We start from the raw sequence: 21,738 nt of genomic DNA, 5'->3' as shown, positions 1-21,738 counted from the left end.
TCATCTGGTCCAGTGTGTAAAGACTGTCAGATCAGAGGAAGAGTGCAGGGTCGTGATTTGAGACCCAAAATCAGGGAATTCAGGGTGAGTCTCTCCAGACAATCACCCTTCCTTGTTAACAGACATACCCTTTGCTCCCCAGTTCAAAGCCTTCCTGAACCTGCAGATAAGCTCCCTTTTTAGGATGGAAAAAGAGTGAGCAGAACGGAAACTGGGAGGTTTGAGCAGCAGGTCTAATCTTATCTGTAGTGTTGCTGACAGCGAGCAGATGGATGCACCTCAGAGGAGCAGAGTCTGGGTAGGGTGAGGGTTGTGTTTTTGTTTGGATAATTTCCTGTTATTCCTATTGCTGTTCTTATGACCATGTGGAAAAGCTATTTGTAAACCATTGTGAGTTGAAGCCCAGTAGATAACACTGGGGACTGCCAAGGTCAGACAGGAGAATCTCAGATGCCTGAAGTTCAAAAAGCCCAACATATCAGGGTGGTCACAGGCCCAGATGTTGCCTGGCTCAGATACACAGGGTACAACCAGTACCTTCCTCTGTTGTCTATACTTTAAACAATTGGGAATTTAGATTGGAGATAGGCTATAATTCAAAAATGTTTTCTACGCAGGTAGAACATGATCCACTTTTTCCTTATTATCCATATTTTTTCAGTACATTCCATTTAGGTCCAAGGGAACAGTATTTTTACAAAAAGCTCTTGAAGCATCTTAAGTCAGTTTTCCAATGTCTGTGCTCTGCCCTGGGTGTACTCTTTGATTGCCTCCAGAAGACACATAGGGATGCTGGGTATGAAGGGCTGCATAAAGCACCATTTTCCAGCATAGCCTGCTCCATCCTGTGCCTACGCTCCATGTCAGAGCCATAAACACACTGCTGCTCTCCACTACCTTAAATGTTGTGTAGGTTCATGGGTGGGGTAGATGCTTTTTTAGCCTGTGAGACTTTTACACCAATTTCTCCCTGGGCTGAGAAAACAGAGTTCAAGTGTCAGGATTAACAGTTTTGGGGCAAAGAAAAGATTTGTGCAAGGGAGATGGAAAACAGTTCATTCTGAGCCAGTCCACTGCTGAGCATCACAATGGGGCAAGGGAGGAGAGCCAAAGGGGGCAGAGGGACCTGGTTGCAGGAACAGCAGCCTGTCACTAACTCTGTCTTGTTTAGCTGTGGTCAAATATCAGATCTCATCTATGTGAAAAAAAAGAGCAAAAAGACATTTGCTGCTTTCAGTGAAATTGATTTTTGAAAGTATTTTCTTAAACCAGCTGTAATCCCTTGTGTGAGCTCACTTAAGCCAGACTCAATCCCTTAAAAAAATCTCTGAGTTTGGGGATTTGCAGGGGTGGTTGAAAACTTTCCAGGGAAACAGCCTTTTGAGTGTTTGGTGGAGAAACATGGTATTCAAAGCCAGAAGGAAAAGACTGAGTGAGTCACTTTAGGTTTTAGGGGTGCTACAGTGGGGGCCCCAGAGATGGTGCTTTGGTACCTCCTGCACTGTCTCTGCTGGAGGCTCAGGGGGGTGACGTTTCCCATGACAGCCATGAATGAGCTTTGAACACTGAACCAGGGATGACTCACTGGGGGGCGTGTCGTTGAGTCAGAGCAGTGAAGTCAAGAAAGAACTCCAGGAGTTTTAGATTAAATATTTCCATTTCTGGCCAAAAGCTTTATGTAAAATCTGCTATTGTTGTTTTTTTTTTCTTTTTCTTTTTTTTTCTGTATTGTGATTAAAATAATCCTGTTTGGAAGCAATGTACAGAGGTGAGCTAAACTCAGTTGCACGTAGTGTTGCAAGTAGTGATTGTATTATTAGTTAAAGTCATGAAATTGATTTTTTGATGTAATGATTAATTTTTCTCACTACTAACAATGCACAGAATTTGTTCCCATTCCTCTGATTTCTGGCACAACTATAGGATATTTTTGCATGGTCTAAACACGATACAAAAGCTTTATGTTTACAACCTGCTACCAGTGTTCAGCAGAAACCTTTTTCCTTCATTTTTGGCTTGCTGTGAAATTTAGGACTACCCTTAAAATGCCAAGCAATGAACATACAATACCACGCCACACCACTTTTTGTGCAGAATAAATGTTTGTCTCCATTGAATTAATGCCCTGAACTTGCTTGCAGAAGAACAGGAATTATGTGATATTTCTCTGTGCTTGCTCGAGTCAAGAAGAGAAAGCTTTTAATTGTTCCTGATAAGTGTCTAAAATCAACAGAAACTCTCAGCAACCTGTATGCACACAGCAGGTAGCTGGCTGCACCTGCAGCTTCCTTCTGCAGTTTTCTTTAGAAATCATTGCTTCATGGTCAGACATGTATTTATCCCTGGAAAAATATTTGCTGATGTGAATCTGTTATGCAAGGCGACCATCAGCTGTGAAAACAAAACTGTCTGTCTGTGGGTCTCATTGTTTTTATCAGAATCACTCAACCCATAAAACACGTCATTTCAAATGCAGAGCTGCCTGTTTCTTCGATTGGATTTTGAATCAGGCCACTGAATGCGTCGCTGGGACAGTTTTCATCACAGGCAGCGTGCTGACAAATATTGACCTTATTCTCCATAGCATATGTTGAATGCAAAGACAGAAGTGTTGAGAGCCTTAGATCCAAATTTAGCGGTGCTGTGATGGCAGGAAAAGTAGGAACTAGTCGCCAAAATAGTTTGCAGGGCGCTGGTTGGGATGATTTGGAAGGAATGTAAACAGAGACCACTCTATTTACCTCAATGCCCCAAGCTGTGATGGGCAGACAGAGAGACTGGGTAAAGACCTTATATTAAAAGGAATTTCCAGACAACCTGTAAAATTGCATGTGCATTATATCACCGGTTGTGACGGGGTGGCACACACCAGCAGTGGGGGCAGACTGCTGTGCAGCTGATCTCAGGCTAAACCAACCTGCTGAGCCTGTCAGTGCAGGGGGAGCAGCGAAGAGAATGGATGAGGAACCAGCAGCTGCGACCTGCGGTAATTCACGCACGGGGAGATGAAAGAGCAATGTGGTCAGGGCTCAGAAGGCACAGCACAGCGGGGCTCATGCTAAACCCACCCGTGAGTCATTACAGTAAAGCATCCCTCGGGGGGGAGGGTGATGGATAGCCCTGGGTATTCCCAGGCCGGGGAGCTGACAGCGCTCCAGCTCCCGCTGCTTACAAAGGTCCTGATCCCAACTGCATTTGGCCGTTAGCATCACCCCCCTGTGGGGAAACCGAAATCAACAGCACGGCTCTTTCTGGGGTGAAACCAAAGCGAGAAGCAGCACACGCGGTGCCAGCTCGCCCCGTGTGCTCAGCGTGTTGTGAGAGCCATGCAGTGTCTCTGCGGGACAGCCCTGGGGTCAGGTAGCAGCTTTCATCTGTTCCTGACAAGATGCTGAGCCCGCCTGGCCGCGGTGCAGCTGGTGAGGGCCTGGGCTCTCTGCAGACGGGCAGGATGCTCGGCAAGCTGTTAACGCCTGAGCACGTCTGTCATCTGCCTTTCCTGACATAAACAGAAGTGACTTACCGAGACAATTAGAGTGGGATGGAGTAATTCGATATGACTGAATGCCACATTGCAGAGATCACTTATTAATGACAGGGGGGCAGGATAAGGAAAGGATTTGAGGAGTATTTCCCCCAGAGTGAAAAGCTGCCCCCTTTCTCTAATGAGTCCTGAGAGCACGGCTGTTCTGGCAGTGCCCTCAAGTGTCTGTACAGTGACCCTTCTCTCCTTTATCAGCAAAAGCACAAAAAAAGAGAAGCACCTGTTGGTTTTTGTCCTTCACATGCTCAGAAGTTTGCAGCAGATGTGGGTTCATTTTCTTATTCTCTCTCTTGAAAAGACTCCTGACAAAATATCTCCTCTCAAAAGGCTGCCTGTCAAACAGGAGGAAAACAAAGGGATTGCTCTCTGCCTCTGTTCCTCCCCTCCCTGTATTCTTTAGGATTACCAAAGAGTTTACTGTCCATGCTCCCAGCACAGTCTCAACATTTCACTTGTGGAGCAGTGATGGGAGAAGAGATTGAGAGGCCAGTGGCCAGGGCTCATGTCTCAAACAAGTTCTCTCATCATCAGGAACCTTCTCAGGCTTATCTGTTTGAATCTTCTACACTTGCATACTGGAATCATAGAATGGCTTGGGAGGAACTTTGAAGATTAATTTCCTTCTGCATGAGGAGATGAGCTTGCAAGTGTAACAGCAAGCTCCCTGGAAGCCATGAAGAGAGAAATCCAAATAAAAACAGTCACTCAAAAGATACATGTTGGTTGTGTGAAAACATCACGGCTGTCAAAGCTGGCTTCGTGGATCCTGCAGGCCTGACTGATCCCTGCCTGCTGATGCCATGGGTGAAAAGCAGGAGAAGGGCACTGGGCTGAGAATCAGCAAGGGGGAAGCACAAGGGCAGGATCCAGTGATGAAAATTGAGAGGAGGGTTAAAAAGAAGTTCTCCCTGAGAGTAGTTCAGACAGGAGGAATTTCACTGACTCCAGAGAACGCTGCTGTGTATCCGTGTCAGGGGGGAGCCCTGGGCTGTGGCAGTGTCGGAGCAGCATCCACAGCAGCCATGAAGGCTGACCAGGATGTAACCTGTGTGACTCTGTGTCTGGAGGCCAGGAAGAACACAGGCTGCCTTGTGTTGTGCGTCATGTTTTGGGCTTTATACAAACCACCTCTTCAGCAGACGTAAACACTCGGGAGAAGTGGATACAAACTTTCCAGATTCTCTTCTGCTTGTGGTTATCTCCCCGCTGTGGCGTGGTGGGGAAGGAACAGGGAGGTTGCAGGGAGATGTGATTGATGGGTATTTGCTGTGACTGTTCTCTGCTGTGAAACGTGTCTCTCGCACAGTTATTTTTGATTCCTCCTTGCAGATAGCTCAGCTGAGCACACAGTTAGTTTGGGACTGCTAATATAGTACACTTGCTGTCTGGGAGCAGCTGATAAAGTATTCATGCGGGGTTAAGATTTTCCAGAAAAGAGATAACTTTTGCAGATGGCTTGGGCTGACTCCTTTGGCTTCAGCTTTTTTATTGATAGATGAAAACAGTACACACAACCAAGCTGTGGAAAGCTTTAAAAAGTGCCCTCCCCTGGCCTGCTTTTTCAGCAGTTCCTCTGCTGATAGTTTCCTTGTGTGACTAGAGTAGAACACCAATCCTGCTCTTCAGCCTTCATTGTACCTTTTCTGCCTTGAAGAACTGTTACCTCCATCATCCTCTTCTCAACACACCTTAGAGAGATCAAGGCAGCACTTTCAGGCACAGGTTTTCAATCTTTTTTTCCTCCCACACAGCTCTCTTTTCCACTAGATTCACGAAGCCACGTAATGGTTTCCAAAGAATCCATTCTAAATTTCCAATATTTAACATCAGATTTTCTAGTTTTGGAAACACGAGGTTGTTGCCAACCCAAAGTTTAGGGATTGATTGCACAAGCAGACTAACTAGCCATTCTGGAGGACAATAACTCTTCTGAGCCAAGCAGTGGTGAGCAGTTGGCAGGTGATGAGGAATAACAGGATGATCCTTCCACTTGCTCTGCCATAAGCAGAAAAGACCCGGAGTGGAGGAGGATCACCTATGTAGAGACAATTCTGCATGTGAGATGCTCAGTCTGGACTTCCTTTCTGGTCAGGGGTCTACTGTAGCCATGGATTAAGGGTGTGATTTATCGTACTCTGAAGTTTTTGTTTAAATAAGACAGAACATTTATGTTCCAAAAGATGGGGGGTTTCCCCATTGGCTATAAAAGGATCCTAACTGAACGTTGAACTTTTTGACTAGACTGAATCTGTCCAAACATGATAGTATGCTTTGTTTTAAGGGTGAAGTTCTACCTGAGGCACAAGCACTATCATTTTGTCAGTGTCCCAGTTAAAGGGCAAAATCCCCAGGCTTTACTACTCAAACCCATAAACTTTCACACAAAGGTGAATTGGACAGAGAAGGTGAATTCCACAGCAGCCCATCCCAACCTTTTCTTCCCCTCCCCTCAGCTGCTCAACTGTTGCCCTTTAGGAAGTGATAATCAAAGACCACACATACATAATGGCTCATAATTGCCAGGGAGGAGCTTTGCCGGTTCCAGGAAGCTGCTCTTGGTGCCTTCTTATATAGGAACCAAACCAGTAAAGTGCTGTGGAACATGTTTGACCACCCCAACATCTGGTGAGAATCTGAAGCAAATGTCGAGTGTTGGTTTTGGAAGGTCACTGATTTTTGAAGATTGAGGTTTTGGGTGGTTTTGTTTCTTTTTTTCCCAGCCGCAGAGCATTATCAAGACTGCTCTGGGGGAAAAAAAGGAAAGTTTTCAAACTCTAATGAGCACCTGACGAGCTGTGGATGATCCCAGGGCAGCCATGCTAAAAACATGCAGGGTGAATACTGAGTTGTGTTTTTCTACAGTGTTGCCTTTGAATGCACTTTAATGGTGAAGTGGATGTTTAAAGACAAGTTTCTTCTATTCAGCTAAACTGGGGGGATATTTTACAATCACACACTGCTTTTCAACAAGGCTCCTTCAAGCTAAGCACAAATAAAATTGTACTCACACAACTGTGGCACAGGAAATAATTTTTCACTGCGATTTACAATTTGAGGTAGGGTAGAAATTAAGCTACTCTTTTTTCAACTTCCTGTGATTGTGTCTGTTTTTTTAGCAAGCTTGTTATAGGAGATGGCTGAACATCTCTCAGGTGTGGTTCCTTTTCTGTGTGTGACCAGGCATTGGTAGATGTTTGAAAAAATGTACCTGGTCTGTCTTCCACCCAAGAACATCTCATGAGACTTTCTTGGTTGTGAACAAACATTGTTTGCACTTTGCAAACACTTTTGCCATTTTTTGTGTGTAGGTGCCATCCCTACTTTGTTGTTAAGTTTCTCGTCACTCAAATGTGGTAAAGCAGTTTCTGTCCTTTTCTCTCAGTCCTTTCATAGAATCAGAGAATTCTACAATGGTTTGGGTTGAAAGGAGCCTTAAAGACCATCTTGTTCTAAGCTGCCTGCCATGGGCAGGGACACCTTCCACCAGACCAGGTTGCTCCAAGCCCCATCCAACCTGGCCTTGGACAGTTCCAGGGATGGGGCATCCACAAATTCTCTGGGCAACCTGTGCCAGTGCTTTGTAGATGTATTAAGTGGACCATGAAGGACAAAAAGAGGCTGTGAGTGCTGCCAGGAGCTTGTCTGATTATAATCCAGTTTGAGGGCACTTGAATGCTCTCAGGGCAATGTGAGGGTGTCTCCATTATTTAGATTTGTTTAATAAAGTAGTCTGTTAAAACACTGCTCCTTCTGAATTGCCTTGTGTGTGCCTTCTGCAGAGCTGGTGCAACTTCAGGGCTCATTTCCACCAGCTGAGTGGCCCAGATGGAAATGGAGAAGGATGATCCTGAAAACAATGTTTTCCTTTCTTACAACAAAGAGGATCAAGTCTGCCCTTGACAGGGGCGAGGATGAAGTATGAGGGACACCAGACTGCTCAGAAGCTTTTTTCTTTGCCTCCTTAATTTGCACTAGTGTGACTGAGAGGAATAGATGGCATTTTAAATTTCACCTTCTCACTTTTTTTTGCAAGCTAAAGACTATTTTGGTCCCTGCCCTTGTCTTACTGAAATCACCTCATTTTGCCCAGAGAGGTTGTGAATTCCCCATCCTTGGAGTGTCCAAGGCCAGTTTAGATGGTACTTTGAGCAACCTGGTCTAGTGGAAGGTGTCCCTGCCCGGGGCAGGAGGTTGGAACAAGGTGATCTTTAAGATCCCTTCCAACCCAAACCATTCTGTGATTATAGGATTTTCCTGTGGAATCATAATCACAGGAAGGCACATCCCCACTCTCCCCATTGTCACGTGGGATGAGTCAAAGGATGCTCAAGTCAGGGAAGCTCCAAGGACTTGGAACCAAACTCTTGGCAGTGATTTTTGTCTCATAAACAGAGTATCACAGTATGGCACCTAGTGCATATTCTGCTTCTCTGTTAAGTAAAGAACATGGGGAAAGAGTTTTGCTTTTTAAAATCTCTTGCTCTTTCTCATCCTTTTGATCTGAGCTTGCTTTAATACCAAAGTTTGGGGAAGGGGGGAAAGGGAAGAGAACCCTCCAGAGGTTACAGGCAAACCAGGAAGAGTAATTTCTTAATATCCCTCACCAAGTAGAGATAAGGCTGACTGAACCCCTGCTGACAGCAGGCTCTGCTTTCTTTCCACAGTCTCCATTGAAGATATTCGGGATGTGAGGTCAGGCCATAAAACAGAAGGTATGGAAAAATACGCCAAGGATGTCCCAGAGTATCGCTGCTTTTCCATCATCTTCAAAGACCAGCGGAAAAACCTGGACCTCATTGCAAGTTCAGAGGATGATGCCAACCACTGGATCTCTGGCCTTGGGAAAATCATAGCCCACAGCAACTCCATGAACCAGAAACAGAAACTCCAACAGTATCCTTTGCCTTATAAAGTGATTAATCACAGACAAAGATGCACTTGTCTTTCCCTGTGGGTGGAGATAGTAGACTAACCTTCTTTTTCCCCTGCTGGCCCTGGGCACTGCATTTTCTCTTACATTGATCTTGCACCCAGGCAAACTCCCTGCTTTCCAGTGCTTTCTCTCCCTGTTTTACAGTGATACCAGCAAGAGTAGATTCAGGCTTAATGTAGCTCCTTAAGCAAAGAATTGCCTCTTTCATGGAGCTCCAGATAAAACAATCTTTATTTTTTGTGTTCTTCAGGGGTCTGTTTCACTTGCATTGCAGTAAACTCCAGGACAGGCACTTCTTGGCAAGGCATGAAAAGCCCATACTGTTTATCATGTTTCTTGGTAATACAAGGCAGGGGAACTGATTCTTCTCTTCTCACTGCCAAATTTACTCTGGGGTAGCTCCACTGACTTCAGTGAAATTACTCCTTGTTTGCCTCAGCATGGGAGGAGGTTTCACCCTGAAATAAATTGCAGTTGCTCTAGTGACAATGCAGAGGTGGGAAAGGAAAAGGAGCAGAGCATGGAAGGGGAGTGAATTCCTTATGAAATAAGAGAGTGTTAGTTATTGGGTGACATCTTGGCTCTGCTGAATTCACAGGGAATCCTCCCTGGGGCTGCATTTCACTCAATAAGTTCCTTTATGACCATGGGTGTCACATGTAAAAAGAGAGAATATCTGGGGGTGCAATTGTGGATGGATTTTCTGCAGTCTCTGTGTGTCTGAGATCCGGAGTGTGACGTATGAACCTGTTGGCTGATTTCACCCTGATTTGACAGAGCCACACAGTCATAAAATATTAAGTTCCTTTACGTTTCCCAAAGATAGGAATTCAGCTATCAGAGGGGAAACTGGATATCTCTCTTGATGAGAGAAGGCTGCATGAGCTTCATGGCTCATCCAACATCAAAGCATCTGCAGAGGGGAGGGGAGATGCAAAATCCTTAGCTGGGGAAAATTCCAAAGCTGGAGTCTGAGCCTGAGCAGTCATCAGGGAGTCTTGCCCTCAGTCAAGGCTTCACTCCATGTGGGTTCTCTGCTGGGTAATAATGTACTGATGGTAAAGGTGATGGTGCATAAATGCTGAGCTTTCATCAGGCTTTACTCTTCTGTGGATTCTCTAAAGTCTAATAAGCACTTCCACAACCATAGTGCTGTGCATTTAAAGGAATCAGGCTCCATTAGGTCTGATGTGCCTGGGATGCTGTGTTCATCCCCTGCACTGAGTGGTTTTGGATGGTTTTTCAAGCTCTGGGCTGTAAGGTCACTCCTCAGCCACCCCACAGTGTGTAGGGGAAAATCTGGGCAACACAGAGTTGTCCCTGGAGCACTTCAAATTGAATATATAGCTGAAAAAGTTCCCCATAAGAAGAGACAAGATTGCTAAGGGGGGGAAAATAACAATAACATTTGCAGGGGAAGAAGGCTGTAAATTTCCAGCATGGAAAAGTGCCTCTCTGTCTTTGGAAAGGAGAATCGAAGCTAAACAGGGTGGGTAGGCAAACCATATTTCTGGAAGAGTAATTACTGTGCAGTGCTGGCTTCCAATCTGGGATTGTCTCAGGCCATTTAACGTAACCTGGAATTACAGAACAGCATGATTTCTCATTTGAAATTCGATGATGTTTAATTAAAGCCTGGGATTTTAAATTTAGTCTGCCTTCACCGGGTTTGCTCGGCAGTGTGGGCTTACTCAGATCTTCCTTGAACCTCAGGAGTGTTCTCTGCATCTGTGAGCACAGAAGGGAAAGAGTCAGGAGGTGAGGGGAAGTGTTGTGTCCCCTGCCTGTCCCCCCAGACTGGAGAATTGCCTTGCATTGTATCTTTTTCTGCCTCCCAAAGCCTTGGAAAACAAGTAAGGAAGGTGCAAGCTTTTGAGAACAAGTATTGAAAGAAAAACCCTGCTAGTTTCAGGTGGGGATTGTTCAGTTCATAATACAGTGGAGTGGCCTGTGGTAGAAAGGAACTTGATTCAGTGTCTTATATGTCTTTCCAGTCCTATATTTACACCCTGATAAAACTCCCACATGCTTGATGAGCATTTCTGATGTTCTTATACTTACAGTTCTGCTTTATTAAGCCTCAGATTCAACCCTGCAGCAAGCTGGCATGGGTTGTTTAGCAAATATTGCTGGTATGTGTGCAGGGAAGACTTTAGACCAGAAAATACAGAGGACTTTTCATTTGAGCAGGGTGGCACTGTCTGCTTCGGTTCTGGGATTTATGTATGAGCTTTTCTTCTGGTTTGAAAGCCCTTACCAGAAGTTTTGCAGCAGTTCTGTTCTGAGCACATTCGTGGGATATCTGCCAGATCTTTTCAGTCACCCCTATGTGGTTTCTAATAGAAAAGTGGTAGCCCTGGACCTGGCATATCTTTTCAAAACAAGAGGCAGGAAGCAGGCCCTGTCTGGATGTATACAGGAATGGGAACAGCTTTTTCCTAGTCCACACAGGCTCAAATATGCACATAAGGTGAAAGGAAGACCCACAAAATGTTGTTTGTATCAGCTGGGAAGAATTTGAGTTGAGGTGCTTAGTTTGTCCAGCTTCTCTAACTTCTCCCAAAGTTGAGGGGATCCAGATGGATGGGGTGTTTGGATGTTTAGGGCCAGAATGCTGCAAAAAAATTTGCTGACACAACAGGCTGAAGCCCCAGTTGTCTGTACTCTCCTTTTTCTCTCTTTGCTGCTTGCCCTTGCAGTGTGAGGGCCCACTGTGTGGACCCACTGGGCTGGGCTCTCTGATTTCCCTCCTGCATTTCTCAGCCTCCTGGGAAGGGATGTGACAGGAAAGATCCTCCATTCCCAGGTGGGACCTGGGCATACTCTTCTGCAGATGCATTTACTGCCCACCTATTTTGCATATTTTTAAAATAAGATGGGTTTTTTTGCAGTGGTTAACACATTAAAGAGTAGTCTCTGTGCACAGTTAGTGTTACCCAACCCTGCTGCTCACCCCTGGCCATGGCAGACTGGATTTCCTCTTGGCTTGCTGGAGTTGGGCGTTGCTCTTGCCTTGTTGTTTTTAGGGAAGGATGTGAAGGGGAGCTGAGGTGCAGGGTTGGGTATGAATGGGTGGCACCAGTGAGGGCACCACTCTGACAGTCTGAGCAGACCCTCTTTGGAGCACAGCTGGTGGACGTGGTGTGCTCCCAGCAGAGCATCCTCTGCTCTTGGGAGCGTCATGACTCAAACTTGGTTTTCTGGGAAGAATCAGTCCAAGCCAGACCCTGGTTCAGGGCTCTGGAGTGTCCCTGGGAGCTGGGAAAATGTAGCCTCTCTTTATTTTGGTTTCCATGCCTAAAGAAGGGGAATATTAATATTACCAGGCTAAGACGGATGCAGGGTGAGGTCATTGCTCAGCACCTGCCAAGATTTCTAAAGGCAGAAAGTTCAACTTTCCATGAGACAAACAATACTTACAAACAGTTTACACATATCTCCATCGCTAGGAAATATTTGACTGCAGTGGGAGCTGTGGTGAACACTGTTTCAGGGTTATGTCTACGGCCCTAAGGCTGTTAATGCCCTTTTTTGGGATCATCTTGAAAGGCCCAATTAAAATGTTACGGTACTCAGCTGGTATTTGCTGATCCTCAGCTTTACTCTGATTGACATTCAGATTGGGTATTTGTTTTGAAGTTCCTCTAGAATGTTTGAAGCTATGCAAGATGTGGAAGGTTACCTTCATGGAGATCAAATTTTTACTTTGATCCTTTTTCCTGTTGGAAAGTAGATATTTTTCTGGATGACCTTTCTTATTTGACAGTAAAACAAATTACACAGACAGTTCCACCATGCAAACAGCATCTTTTCTTGTTGTTTAAAACTGCAGTGTATCTCAAATGTCTAACATTATTTTCCCAAGAGACTGAAAGAAAATGGGAGACCCAGTTTAAATTATCTGACATCACATTAAAAAGCTCATACTAAAGTAATTATAAACCCAAGCTATTATGAACTATCAGAGTACAGCACAGTAATAGACCTCATGCCTTTCATGAGAGGAAGACAAGACCCACAAAATTTGGGTTGATTCTACTCACAACAAAGTGTTCTTAGGACATATAGGTAGAAATCCCTAAAAATGTAGAGAAGCTGAAGGTGACTTCAATAGTTAATTCTTCTTTTGAAGTTCAGTGTTCCCTGTGATATACTGAATATTGACCAAATCCATAACAATGAGTTTACCAAGCTCCTCTTGGGAGTTCTTTTCATTCTTTCCTTTATTCTCTTTTAACTGTCTGGAGCAGAATGTACTTTCTGTCATAAAAGAGAAATCAGGCTGCTTCTGGCAGTGGCCAGAAACTCCTACAGGGTAAAGAGAGCTGATCCAGCCTTGGCCAGATGGTGAAAAGCTTCTCCCAGGTCATGATTGCTGGTATCACAGCACATTTTCCTTCTGCCAAAGCACCATTTTGCTCTTCTGGAGCAGAAGGTGAGATGATTTCAGCTGTTCAGGGGGACCATGCTGATTTACAGCAGCTGGAGAGGTGGTTCAGAGCCTTTAGAAGAGGATTCCCCCCGGCATGTGCAGCGGGAGGGTGGTATTTGGGTTAAGCACTGACCTGGAAAGATTTCCTTACATCATCCTGCAGCTGGATCCACACCTGCCTGCGGAAGGCTGATAAAAACAAAGACAACAAGATGAGCTTGAAAGAGCTCAAAGATTTCCTGAAAGAAGTGAACATTGAAGTCGATGACTATCATGCCAAGAAGATTTTCCAGGTAATGGCAGCAAGCAGCTGGAGTGTTTGCTGTTGGCTGAGGTCAAGATCTCCCACAGCTTTATGTTGGAGACTTAACTTAAAGTGAACTCTGGGCTTCTTTTCTTGTACCAAGCAAGAACTCTCAGTTTTTGGTGCTCAAGAGATTCCCATTAAGTTAGGCCAGCACAATGCTTTGGATGAGGGTGTGTTCTTCATGATTGATGACCAGTTTTGCTGTGATGCAAAAGATGAGATGCAAACATGGATAATGCAAGAAAAAGGGAAAAGCAAAGTTTAAATACACTTTGAGTCCCAGGTGTTTCAGGAGTTCTGTGTGCCATGAGCACATGTCAGTGCCTAAGTCTGGCTGATATTTGGTTACATTTGTGAAGCCAGATCCTCACCTCCTCAGAGGGGTAGGGTGCCAAGTGACTGGTATAAACAACAAGAAGGTGCAAATTAAGAAAAAAACCTTTCATGACAGGTGTGTAACATTGCACCCAATCCTGGGCCAGTCTGGTTGATTTAATACTCCCAAGGCACATTTAATCTGGTCAGGGAGATGCACTTCTAAATTTGCAAGATTTGGCTTGCAGGGTGAGCCTATCAGCAGATAAGAAAGGGATGAAAAATTCTCAGTTGTTAAGCTTTTGGTTTCTCTCTAAAGAATCCATCCTGCTGAGGTGAGATAAAACATCTGGATAATTTCCAAACTTGCATCCTGTCTGAAGCAGGATTTGAATTAATGGGTGTGCTGTTTCAGAAATCCTTTCTTCTCACCAGCAGTAAACATGTGGGTAGTTTTGGGCACCAGGCAGTGGTTCTGCTTCTTCCTGTGGACAAATAGCCTTCCACAAAATGAGGTCCAAGTTTTCTAATCATTGCTTTATAGACATCTCTCTCTAATAACTCTGCAGGAACTGGGGGGAAGGTCATCAGCAGATGTTAAAGAATTTCTGCTTGCAAAATCTTTCAGTTGTACTGCCCATTCTGGCTGGTGTATCCCATCCTTTATTCCCTGCTCAGGAAGGCCCTGGAAGGGTTGACATTTCCCCTGGATCATGGGAGAGGACCATCCTGAAAGGATAGCCACAGGGCTAGGAATTCTCTAATTGAGTTACTTGTTCCCAGTGCAGACCTCCCCACTGGAAGTAGCACCAACACTTGCATTGCCTTAGAGTCTGTGTAGGTGAAGCCAGTAGAGGCCAGGGTGTGATCCACCTCATCCTACAGGACACATCTCACTTAGGTGAGCTGAATCATTCCCTGCATCTTCAAACATCAACAATCTGAAGAAAACACCCTTTTAATTTTATTTTAGAGGCACATCCTGCTCTCATTTAATGAACCTCTTTTGCTGTACCAGTAGTTACAAGGGAGCTCTAGGAGAGGAAAGCTGATGAAGTTCAATTCTTTTTGCTTAAGGACTCCAAGTAATTGCTAAACCTTGATTCAACCCACTGAAATGCAGGCAGGTAGTTGAAGTGCCATCATTAGGCATGTGATTGTTAAGCTTCCTGTATAGCCACTGGAAAGATAGGCTCTTTGGAGTTTAATTCACATCTCCTGAGGGCTGATTTGCCTCCAGGAAGAGTCTGTCTTGCTCCTAAAGCAATTACATTTTCAGTTTACATCCTGCCTCAGCTTAGATGGGATGAGACATTAGAGCCTATTAAATGGGTGACCTTTTCTGTCTTAGTGAGTTTTTCTTCATTTAGTCACAGGAAGGAAGGGTGATCAGAACTTCAAGAGTGGGCTACAGGGCAAGTTCTCACATTATTCTTGCCTTCCATCACATTCTGTGCCCACATCTAGGTTTGAGACACACCTGAGTAAGACATATGCAATACAACCAGGAACTGAGCAGAGCTCCTCTCATTTCTCACTTCATTTCAACCTGAATAGTCATTCTGGTGCATCAGAAAGGTGCTTTTTCTGGCAGGCCAAGGGTCGTTCAGTACTCCTGGTTCATGATACAGACATGTGAGGCAAAACAGGATATTCTGGGCTGAGATTTTCTTTCTAACATGGAGCTCTTGCAGCCAAAGCAGAAGAAACCCACTTTCATAGTGTGCATCTGATCTGTCCTGGAATTTGATTGTGATGCTAATGCTATTGTCCTGTTTTCATCTGATCTGTCCTGGCATTTGATTATGATGCCAATGCTATTGTCCTCTTTTCATCACAGCCCTTAATGGCCACTAATGAATAGAATTCCCAAGGCATATCACTTAAAATGCCAATTTTATAGAAATAATATAATGTCATATTCCCTGTTGTGTCTTAAAGAAAAGAACATCCATAATTCACAGCATCTCCACAGTCTCCACCAGTTGCTTTCACACTCTATATTCCTTTGGCAATTGCTAAGCATCATGCTCAGCTTAGCTTGAGAGATTTGCCAAAGCTCCAGCACAGGAACATGGACATGGAAGGCAGCAAGAAAAAGGCAGTTCTGGACTCTCAAAGCTGATTTGAAGGTGTCTGTAGTACTGAACATGTCACAGGTTTTCCCATCCCTAAGACAAACCTGTAGCTTCTACCCAGCAGATTCTGAACTTGGGACAAGTTGAACTCTTTTTTTCTTTTTTTGTCCCTTCAGTTTGTGAAATGCTGCACTTCATGATCATTTTCTTTGGTTTTATATGTGCTTCATAAACAGATAGTGAAGGTGGAGAATTTGCAAGGGTGAAAGTTTCATTAACATCTTGCTTGGGGCACTGCCAAAGCCACTGTGGCCATCACTGAGATCATTGGCAGAGCTCGGCTGAGATTAGCATCATGACTGGTTAAACTGAGGCATGATTTTGGCCATAACAGCCAGGAAAACAGCTCAGTCTGTCACAAGGGATCAAAGATGGAAAGCAATTTAATTCCTCTGGTTAGTCAAGTTGAAGAATTCTGTTAGGAACAAACAACAAAATTCGTATCAGGATTTGCCAAAAAAAATTGTCATTTTCTAATGAAAAATTGAACCTGGGAGTGCTTTAAATAAACTGGAAATATTTGTTATTGGAAAAGCTGTTGTCCTTCATGGAGACACTAACATGCATATCTCAGGCACCTACTCTTTCATAGTCAATCAAGTCCTTGGCTGTGGTGCTGTCAGAGCTGTTGCCTAGAGGAAAGGTTCAAACCACAGAGGGCCGTGGGGACATGGAGAATTTGAATTACAGCTCCTTGAGAACATGATACCTGATTTGAAATTTGTGGAGATTTTATTACTTGGTGGGTTTTGGATGAGAATGGAAAACATCCATGGAAAGATGGAATTTTTCATACCTAAAACATGCATATTTAGTAGGATTTCTTTTTAGAATTGTTTTTGATGCTGTCTTAACCCTAACCCATCTTTGCAACCAGCCCTACTACTTGGCAGCCTCCTGAGGCCTGAGCTCAGATCCATTGAGGTCAGGGTCAAGGGGAAGGCACTTTTCACTTTTCTTACTGGATTTTAGGCCACAATCTCTATCAATAGTTTAGGAGAGTTAATTGTTTCCTATATTCCTCTTGAGATCAAGAGTTAGATTTCTCTTGAACTTTGATTTCTGCCTACATTATCTTGAGCTGTCCTTATGACTTAACATTTGCACAGTTGGGGCTCAGGCCCACGCCTGGTGCTTTAACCACCCTGATGAGTAAATACTGATAATTGTAACTGTTGTGTGACTGTTGGCCTTGTCAGTGGGGACCACTGTCATTGACCACGTGCTTCTCATTCCCTGGCCAGTAACTGTGTCCAATTATTTTGTGTTCTGCGTTGTGTAGCCCTGGTGCAGATTACGGCTGGCCTATGCCAGAAGGAAAGAAGGTTTTCACTCCTTCTCCCCTCTACGTTTACAGCACTGTGACAAGTCCAAAACAGAGGCTCTGGAGGATGATGAGATAGAGGAATTTTACAAGATACTGACAGAGAGGAAGGAAATAGACAACATCTTCCAAATGTACTCAGATTCAGAGGGGTTCATGTCCTGCCAGAACCTGGTGAGGTTCCTCTATGAGATGCAGCAGGAAGAAGATGCTGTTGTTGCTGCCCCTGCCTTAATTAAGAGATACGAGCCCAATGAAAGAGGTAGGTTGATAACTTTTTCTGGTATGGTTCAAAATCCTGCTTTTTTGGTGAACTGTGAATCTCCTTGCTGCTCCTTTCTTCAGTTATTATTTTGTCCTCACAGCTGCTTCCAAAACACCAGTCTCCTGGGAGAACATTAGCAGGAATAGGAGAGGAGGGCAGAGGAGAGCCTGGGAAATGGCTCTCTTCAGTTTTGGTTTGGATACACTGATGTAACATCTGGAGAGGGGTTGTGGTACAGAGTTGGTCAGAGGGTGATGAAAATCCTGAAGGAAAGACTCAGGTTATTCAAATGCCAAGACCTCACATTGCTTTTCAAAGTTGAGAATGGGGCAGTTTCTGTTCTCCAGAAGCTGAAATGAAGGCAGATGGTCCTAAACATGGGCACTTGAAAAGCCATCAAGTGGTGAGATCTGTGAGTTGAGGGCCAATGAGGTGACAGCTGTTTAGGAGGGCAGTCACAGAACTGTCTCTCTGCTCAGAATTCAGTGAATCATCAGTCTGCAGCATCTTGGAGGACATGCCCAAGGAACCAACTCAGGATCATGGGCTGGGTTTTTTTATTGCCTCCTGAGGGACAAGACTTTACAACAGTCAGATTTTAGGATGAGGCTGAGATCTCACTCAATCTCTCAAGATGGGGAGAAATCAATCCCACGCCAGAGCTGGGGGTAATTTTATAGTTCCTCTTTGCAATCATGTATTCATTGGATAATCTAGAGAAGATTTATCTGGCTGTGTTTAGACATCTGACAAGTTCTTTGGGTTCAAAGAAACCTTGAAATGCTCAAATGGAGATTTTTATACTGCAAGTCTCTAGAGACAGATGAGGTAAGGGCTGTCTTCGACAGTTTTAAGATGATATCAAGGACAGTGTCATAAAAAGCTATGCTTGTGAAGAGGTTTTAAAAGCACTTTCAGGCAGATGAAGGTGCCTGTCATCATCCTGTGAGTAGGATCCCTGTCTTTGCCATTAGCTGAATGCCCAGGGAGCATGTTTTGCCTTTGAGATCCCCTGGAGAGCAGCAGCTAAAGATGATGGCACAGCCTGGTGGTGTCAGATTTTCAGTGTGGGGTTTCTCTGTATTTATCTGGCAGCCAAGAGGGGCAACGCCATGACCAAAGACGGTTTCCTGATGTACCTGCTGTCTGAGGAGGGGAATATATTCAACTCCTCCCACCGTAAAGTTTACCAGGACATGACTCAACCTCTCAGTCACTACTTGGTGTCATCCTCACACAACACCTATCTCATGGAAGACCAGATCACGGGGCCAAGCAGCACAGAAGCCTATATCAGGTAAAGTCTGTGTGTGTGTGTGTGTGTGTGTGTGTGTGTGTGTGTGTGTGTGTGTGTGTGTGTGTGTTTATGTGTCTGTGGGAGGTTAATCTCTTTCTTATACAAGACATAAGGTGCATCTTTGCTGCTAGATGCAAGAGGATCAAAAAGGAATCTCCCACTCTGAGACCATGTACTGTAGACTGACTCCTGTTCCCATCAGGGTGAGTTGTTTCTAAACCAGGTTGGCCCTGGTGTAGAAACCCCCTTTTCATAGCACTTTGACCTGGGTCTCTGCTGGGCCCCATGTGGTGTCCACCTGACTGTAAGATGCAAAATTACTACATTTGGAGGGGAGTTTAAAACATCTGCAGTGATGTGGGGGCTGGATTGCAGCCCTCTAGCTCAGTGTTTTCAAAGCATGGTGCTGAGGGGGGATGTTGCATTCCCCATAATGTGGCACGAGAGAGTACAAGGAGCTTACAAGATGCAGAGATTTCTAGGATAAAGCTGCAGGTCTGTGTAGGGACTGGAATGAGCCAGAAAAATTATGCTTGTTCCCTCTCTAGCATCTCAGATGCTCCCACAGCATCCCTGGATAGAACATTAGGTATTGCCTCCTTCTGCCTTTAACAAGTGTTATGTTTCATGGCCTGATGAGTGCAGTGACCTTTGCTAACTTGCACAACCACCTTACATTACTTTTGCTGTGACCTATGCTTTTATCAGATGAGACACTGTTTGTTTATAAGCAGCTCAATGACTGCAATTCTCTCTTGGTTTATGACTTACCTGTTTTCAAGAGCAATGGCTGTCTAGAGTCACAATGTCAAAATTGTAGAGAGTGAAATATGGCAAAAGTTGCTTTCCAGTAGCTGTTTTTATTCCTCTTACAATATCTTAAAATTACAGATGTATGTTTTGGTTGTTAAAGAAAACATAAATCCCATTATTCTGGAGCAGGTTTCCCAGAGAAGTTGTGAATGCCCCGTCCTTGGAAGTATTCAAAGCCAGGTTGAATGGGGCTCTGAGCAACGTGGTTTAGTAGAAGGTGTCCCTGGTCATGTCAGGGAGTTGGAACTGGATGCTCTTTAAGATCCCTTCCAACCAAAACATTCTAGGATTCAGTGATTTTATTGCAAAGTTAAAGGAGTTGTGTAATCTGAAATATTTAGGGAGTTACTGTAAAAGAGTTGAGATCACCTTCTAGACAGATAATGGGCGAACCTGGATTTGAAAGTAAATTAAAGTATGGATATGTAGAGGTGGGAATATTAAGTGGAAATTCAGTCTGTAGACTCAGTTTTGGAAACTGGCCCTCAGCAGTCTCCCCAGCTATGGTGGAGTTGCGCAGCTCCCTCTGTCACAGCTCTGAGGATTCATCTCTCATGTTGTATCAGATCCAGATGAAGAACTCACGTCATCCAGGCTTTGTGACCTGCCTTCTAAGGCTGAATGTCTTACTGTCATTCTTCCAGTGCAGCCACTCTTGGTTTTCTTTTCTCTTCACCGTCTTTGGGGAAGGACTTGGGACACAGTCATGAGTGTCCTTTCTCATCTGGCACTTGCTGTGTCTTATTCTTTGGATAACTCTACCTTGGACTTCCACTGCCTCCTTCCTCAGATCTTATTGTGCTTTCCTTGCTCAACCTTGACCTCTCTTTGCTGACACTCCTTTTTGATCCCATCCTTTCTCTATCTGGTTTTACAAGCTCCTTTTTTCTCCCTTGCTCTTTGAACTTCCTGTCAGTCTTCCCAGGCAGTACCTGTGCCTGCTGTACCCTCATTTTGAGGTGGAGCAGAAGGTTTGGAACCCAACCAGATCCCTTCTTTGTTTCCAGAGCCCTCACCAAAGGCTGCCGCTGTGTGGAGCTGGATTGCTGGGATGGCCCCAACTCAGAGCCCGTCATTTATCACGGCTACACCCTCACCTCCAAGATCCTCTTCAGTGATGTCATTAAGGCCATCAAGAACTATGCTTTCAAAGTAAGGATGAGGCACCCTCTTTCTCATGTTAAACAGTCCAAGACTGGCAGTAGATCTCTGCCCTCCCAGCAGGGAGCAGAAACAGTGAAGGCATCACCTTGGCATTTCTCATGGGGACAAGATGTGTCCTGTCTGGGCATCCATGCTGTACTTCCTGCAGAGATCCATTCCTGGGAGTTGCTAGTCAGGGAGAGCACCATCCAGGGATGAGTTTGAATCTGTACAAGCACAGCTGCATCCTGGAGCCCATGGCCATGAAAATGATACCCAATATCTTGAGCATACCTGGTGGGAAATGCAAACAAGCCCATGGTTTACGTGGCTGTGATGTCTTGGGGTCTGTTTCTAGTTTAGAGGAACCCATGTGCATGTTTTGGTTATGAAGGACTGCTTCTACTCTGCTTGAAAAGGAATGAGCAGGTCTGGAGTCTTGTATGGCAGTGCTGGGACAGCAGCCTTCAGAAACCCTTGGATCTGTCCAGACTCACTGAACTCTCAGCTGTTTTCCTTCACTGCACTTGGGAGCTGGTGTCAAGTTTCCTTTGAGGCTATAAAGAAATGACAATGACAATAGTAATACCTTCAGCACACAAAATGACCTGGGGGGCACAGGGAACCAGATCAGCCCTATGGCAGGAATGGAGAAAGGATTCATGTTACCTCAGGACTTGAACAAACCCATTGATTTCAAAACTCCCTTCCCAGTCTTTCCCCTGAAGTTGGAAGGTGCTCTGACCCACAGTGCAAGTGGAGAATGGAGGCACAGGGAGCTTGAAATTCTGTGGGAGGCATCCTGACCCATTCTGGTGCCCTTTCCATTGGAACATCATCTCTGAAAGGCATCAGCAGAGATCTGAGTAGTCACTGCATTGTTAGACTTGTCCATTTTTAACAATTGTTCATTTTAGCAGAATTTAGACTCTGCTGCTGACACTCATTTCCAGGGAAAAGAGCACTGAGGTTTATACCAATTGCTGTAGGCTGGTGAAATTGCAGAGGTCACTGATGATGTGTGTTGCTGTCTTGTTCTAGACCTCACCATACCCTGTCATCATCTCCCTGGAGAACCACTGCAGTGTCGACCAGCAGAAGGTCATGGCTCAGCACATGACGACGATCCTCCAGGACATGCTCTTGGTTGCCCCAGTGGATGGAAACAAATCCCAGTTCCCCTCCCCAGAGGTAAGCAAGGCCACTCCAGCACTGCCTTCAGAAGGT

At 44.8% G+C, this 21,738-nt stretch overlaps 1 protein-coding gene across 3 annotated transcripts in view; it reads left to right on the top strand.

Annotated features, from left to right (window-relative positions):
* The window catches only part of PLCD1 (phospholipase C delta 1), a 53,072-nt gene that overhangs the window by 16,564 nt on the left and 14,770 nt on the right, over positions 1-21,738 (top strand). For 2 of the 3 annotated variants that reach the window (XM_071560745.1, XM_071560744.1), the window contains exons 3-8: positions 8,209-8,437; positions 13,073-13,202; positions 17,027-17,255; positions 18,354-18,555; positions 20,376-20,520; positions 21,553-21,702. In XM_071560745.1, the coding sequence (XP_071416846.1) occupies positions 8,209-8,437; positions 13,073-13,202; positions 17,027-17,255; positions 18,354-18,555; positions 20,376-20,520; positions 21,553-21,702 (1,085 nt within the window). Of the gene's footprint in view, positions 1-8,185; positions 8,438-13,072; positions 13,203-17,026; positions 17,256-18,353; positions 18,556-20,375; positions 20,521-21,552; positions 21,703-21,738 lie in introns of all 3 variants that reach the window. The other variant, XM_071560746.1, reaches the window with a different exon arrangement.

Source organism: Pithys albifrons, chromosome 7 (genome assembly GCF_047495875.1).
Source record: "Pithys albifrons albifrons isolate INPA30051 chromosome 7, PitAlb_v1, whole genome shotgun sequence".
Lineage (NCBI taxonomy): Eukaryota > Metazoa > Chordata > Aves > Passeriformes > Thamnophilidae > Pithys > Pithys albifrons.
This window is presented reverse-complemented; position numbering and strand designations above follow the sequence as displayed.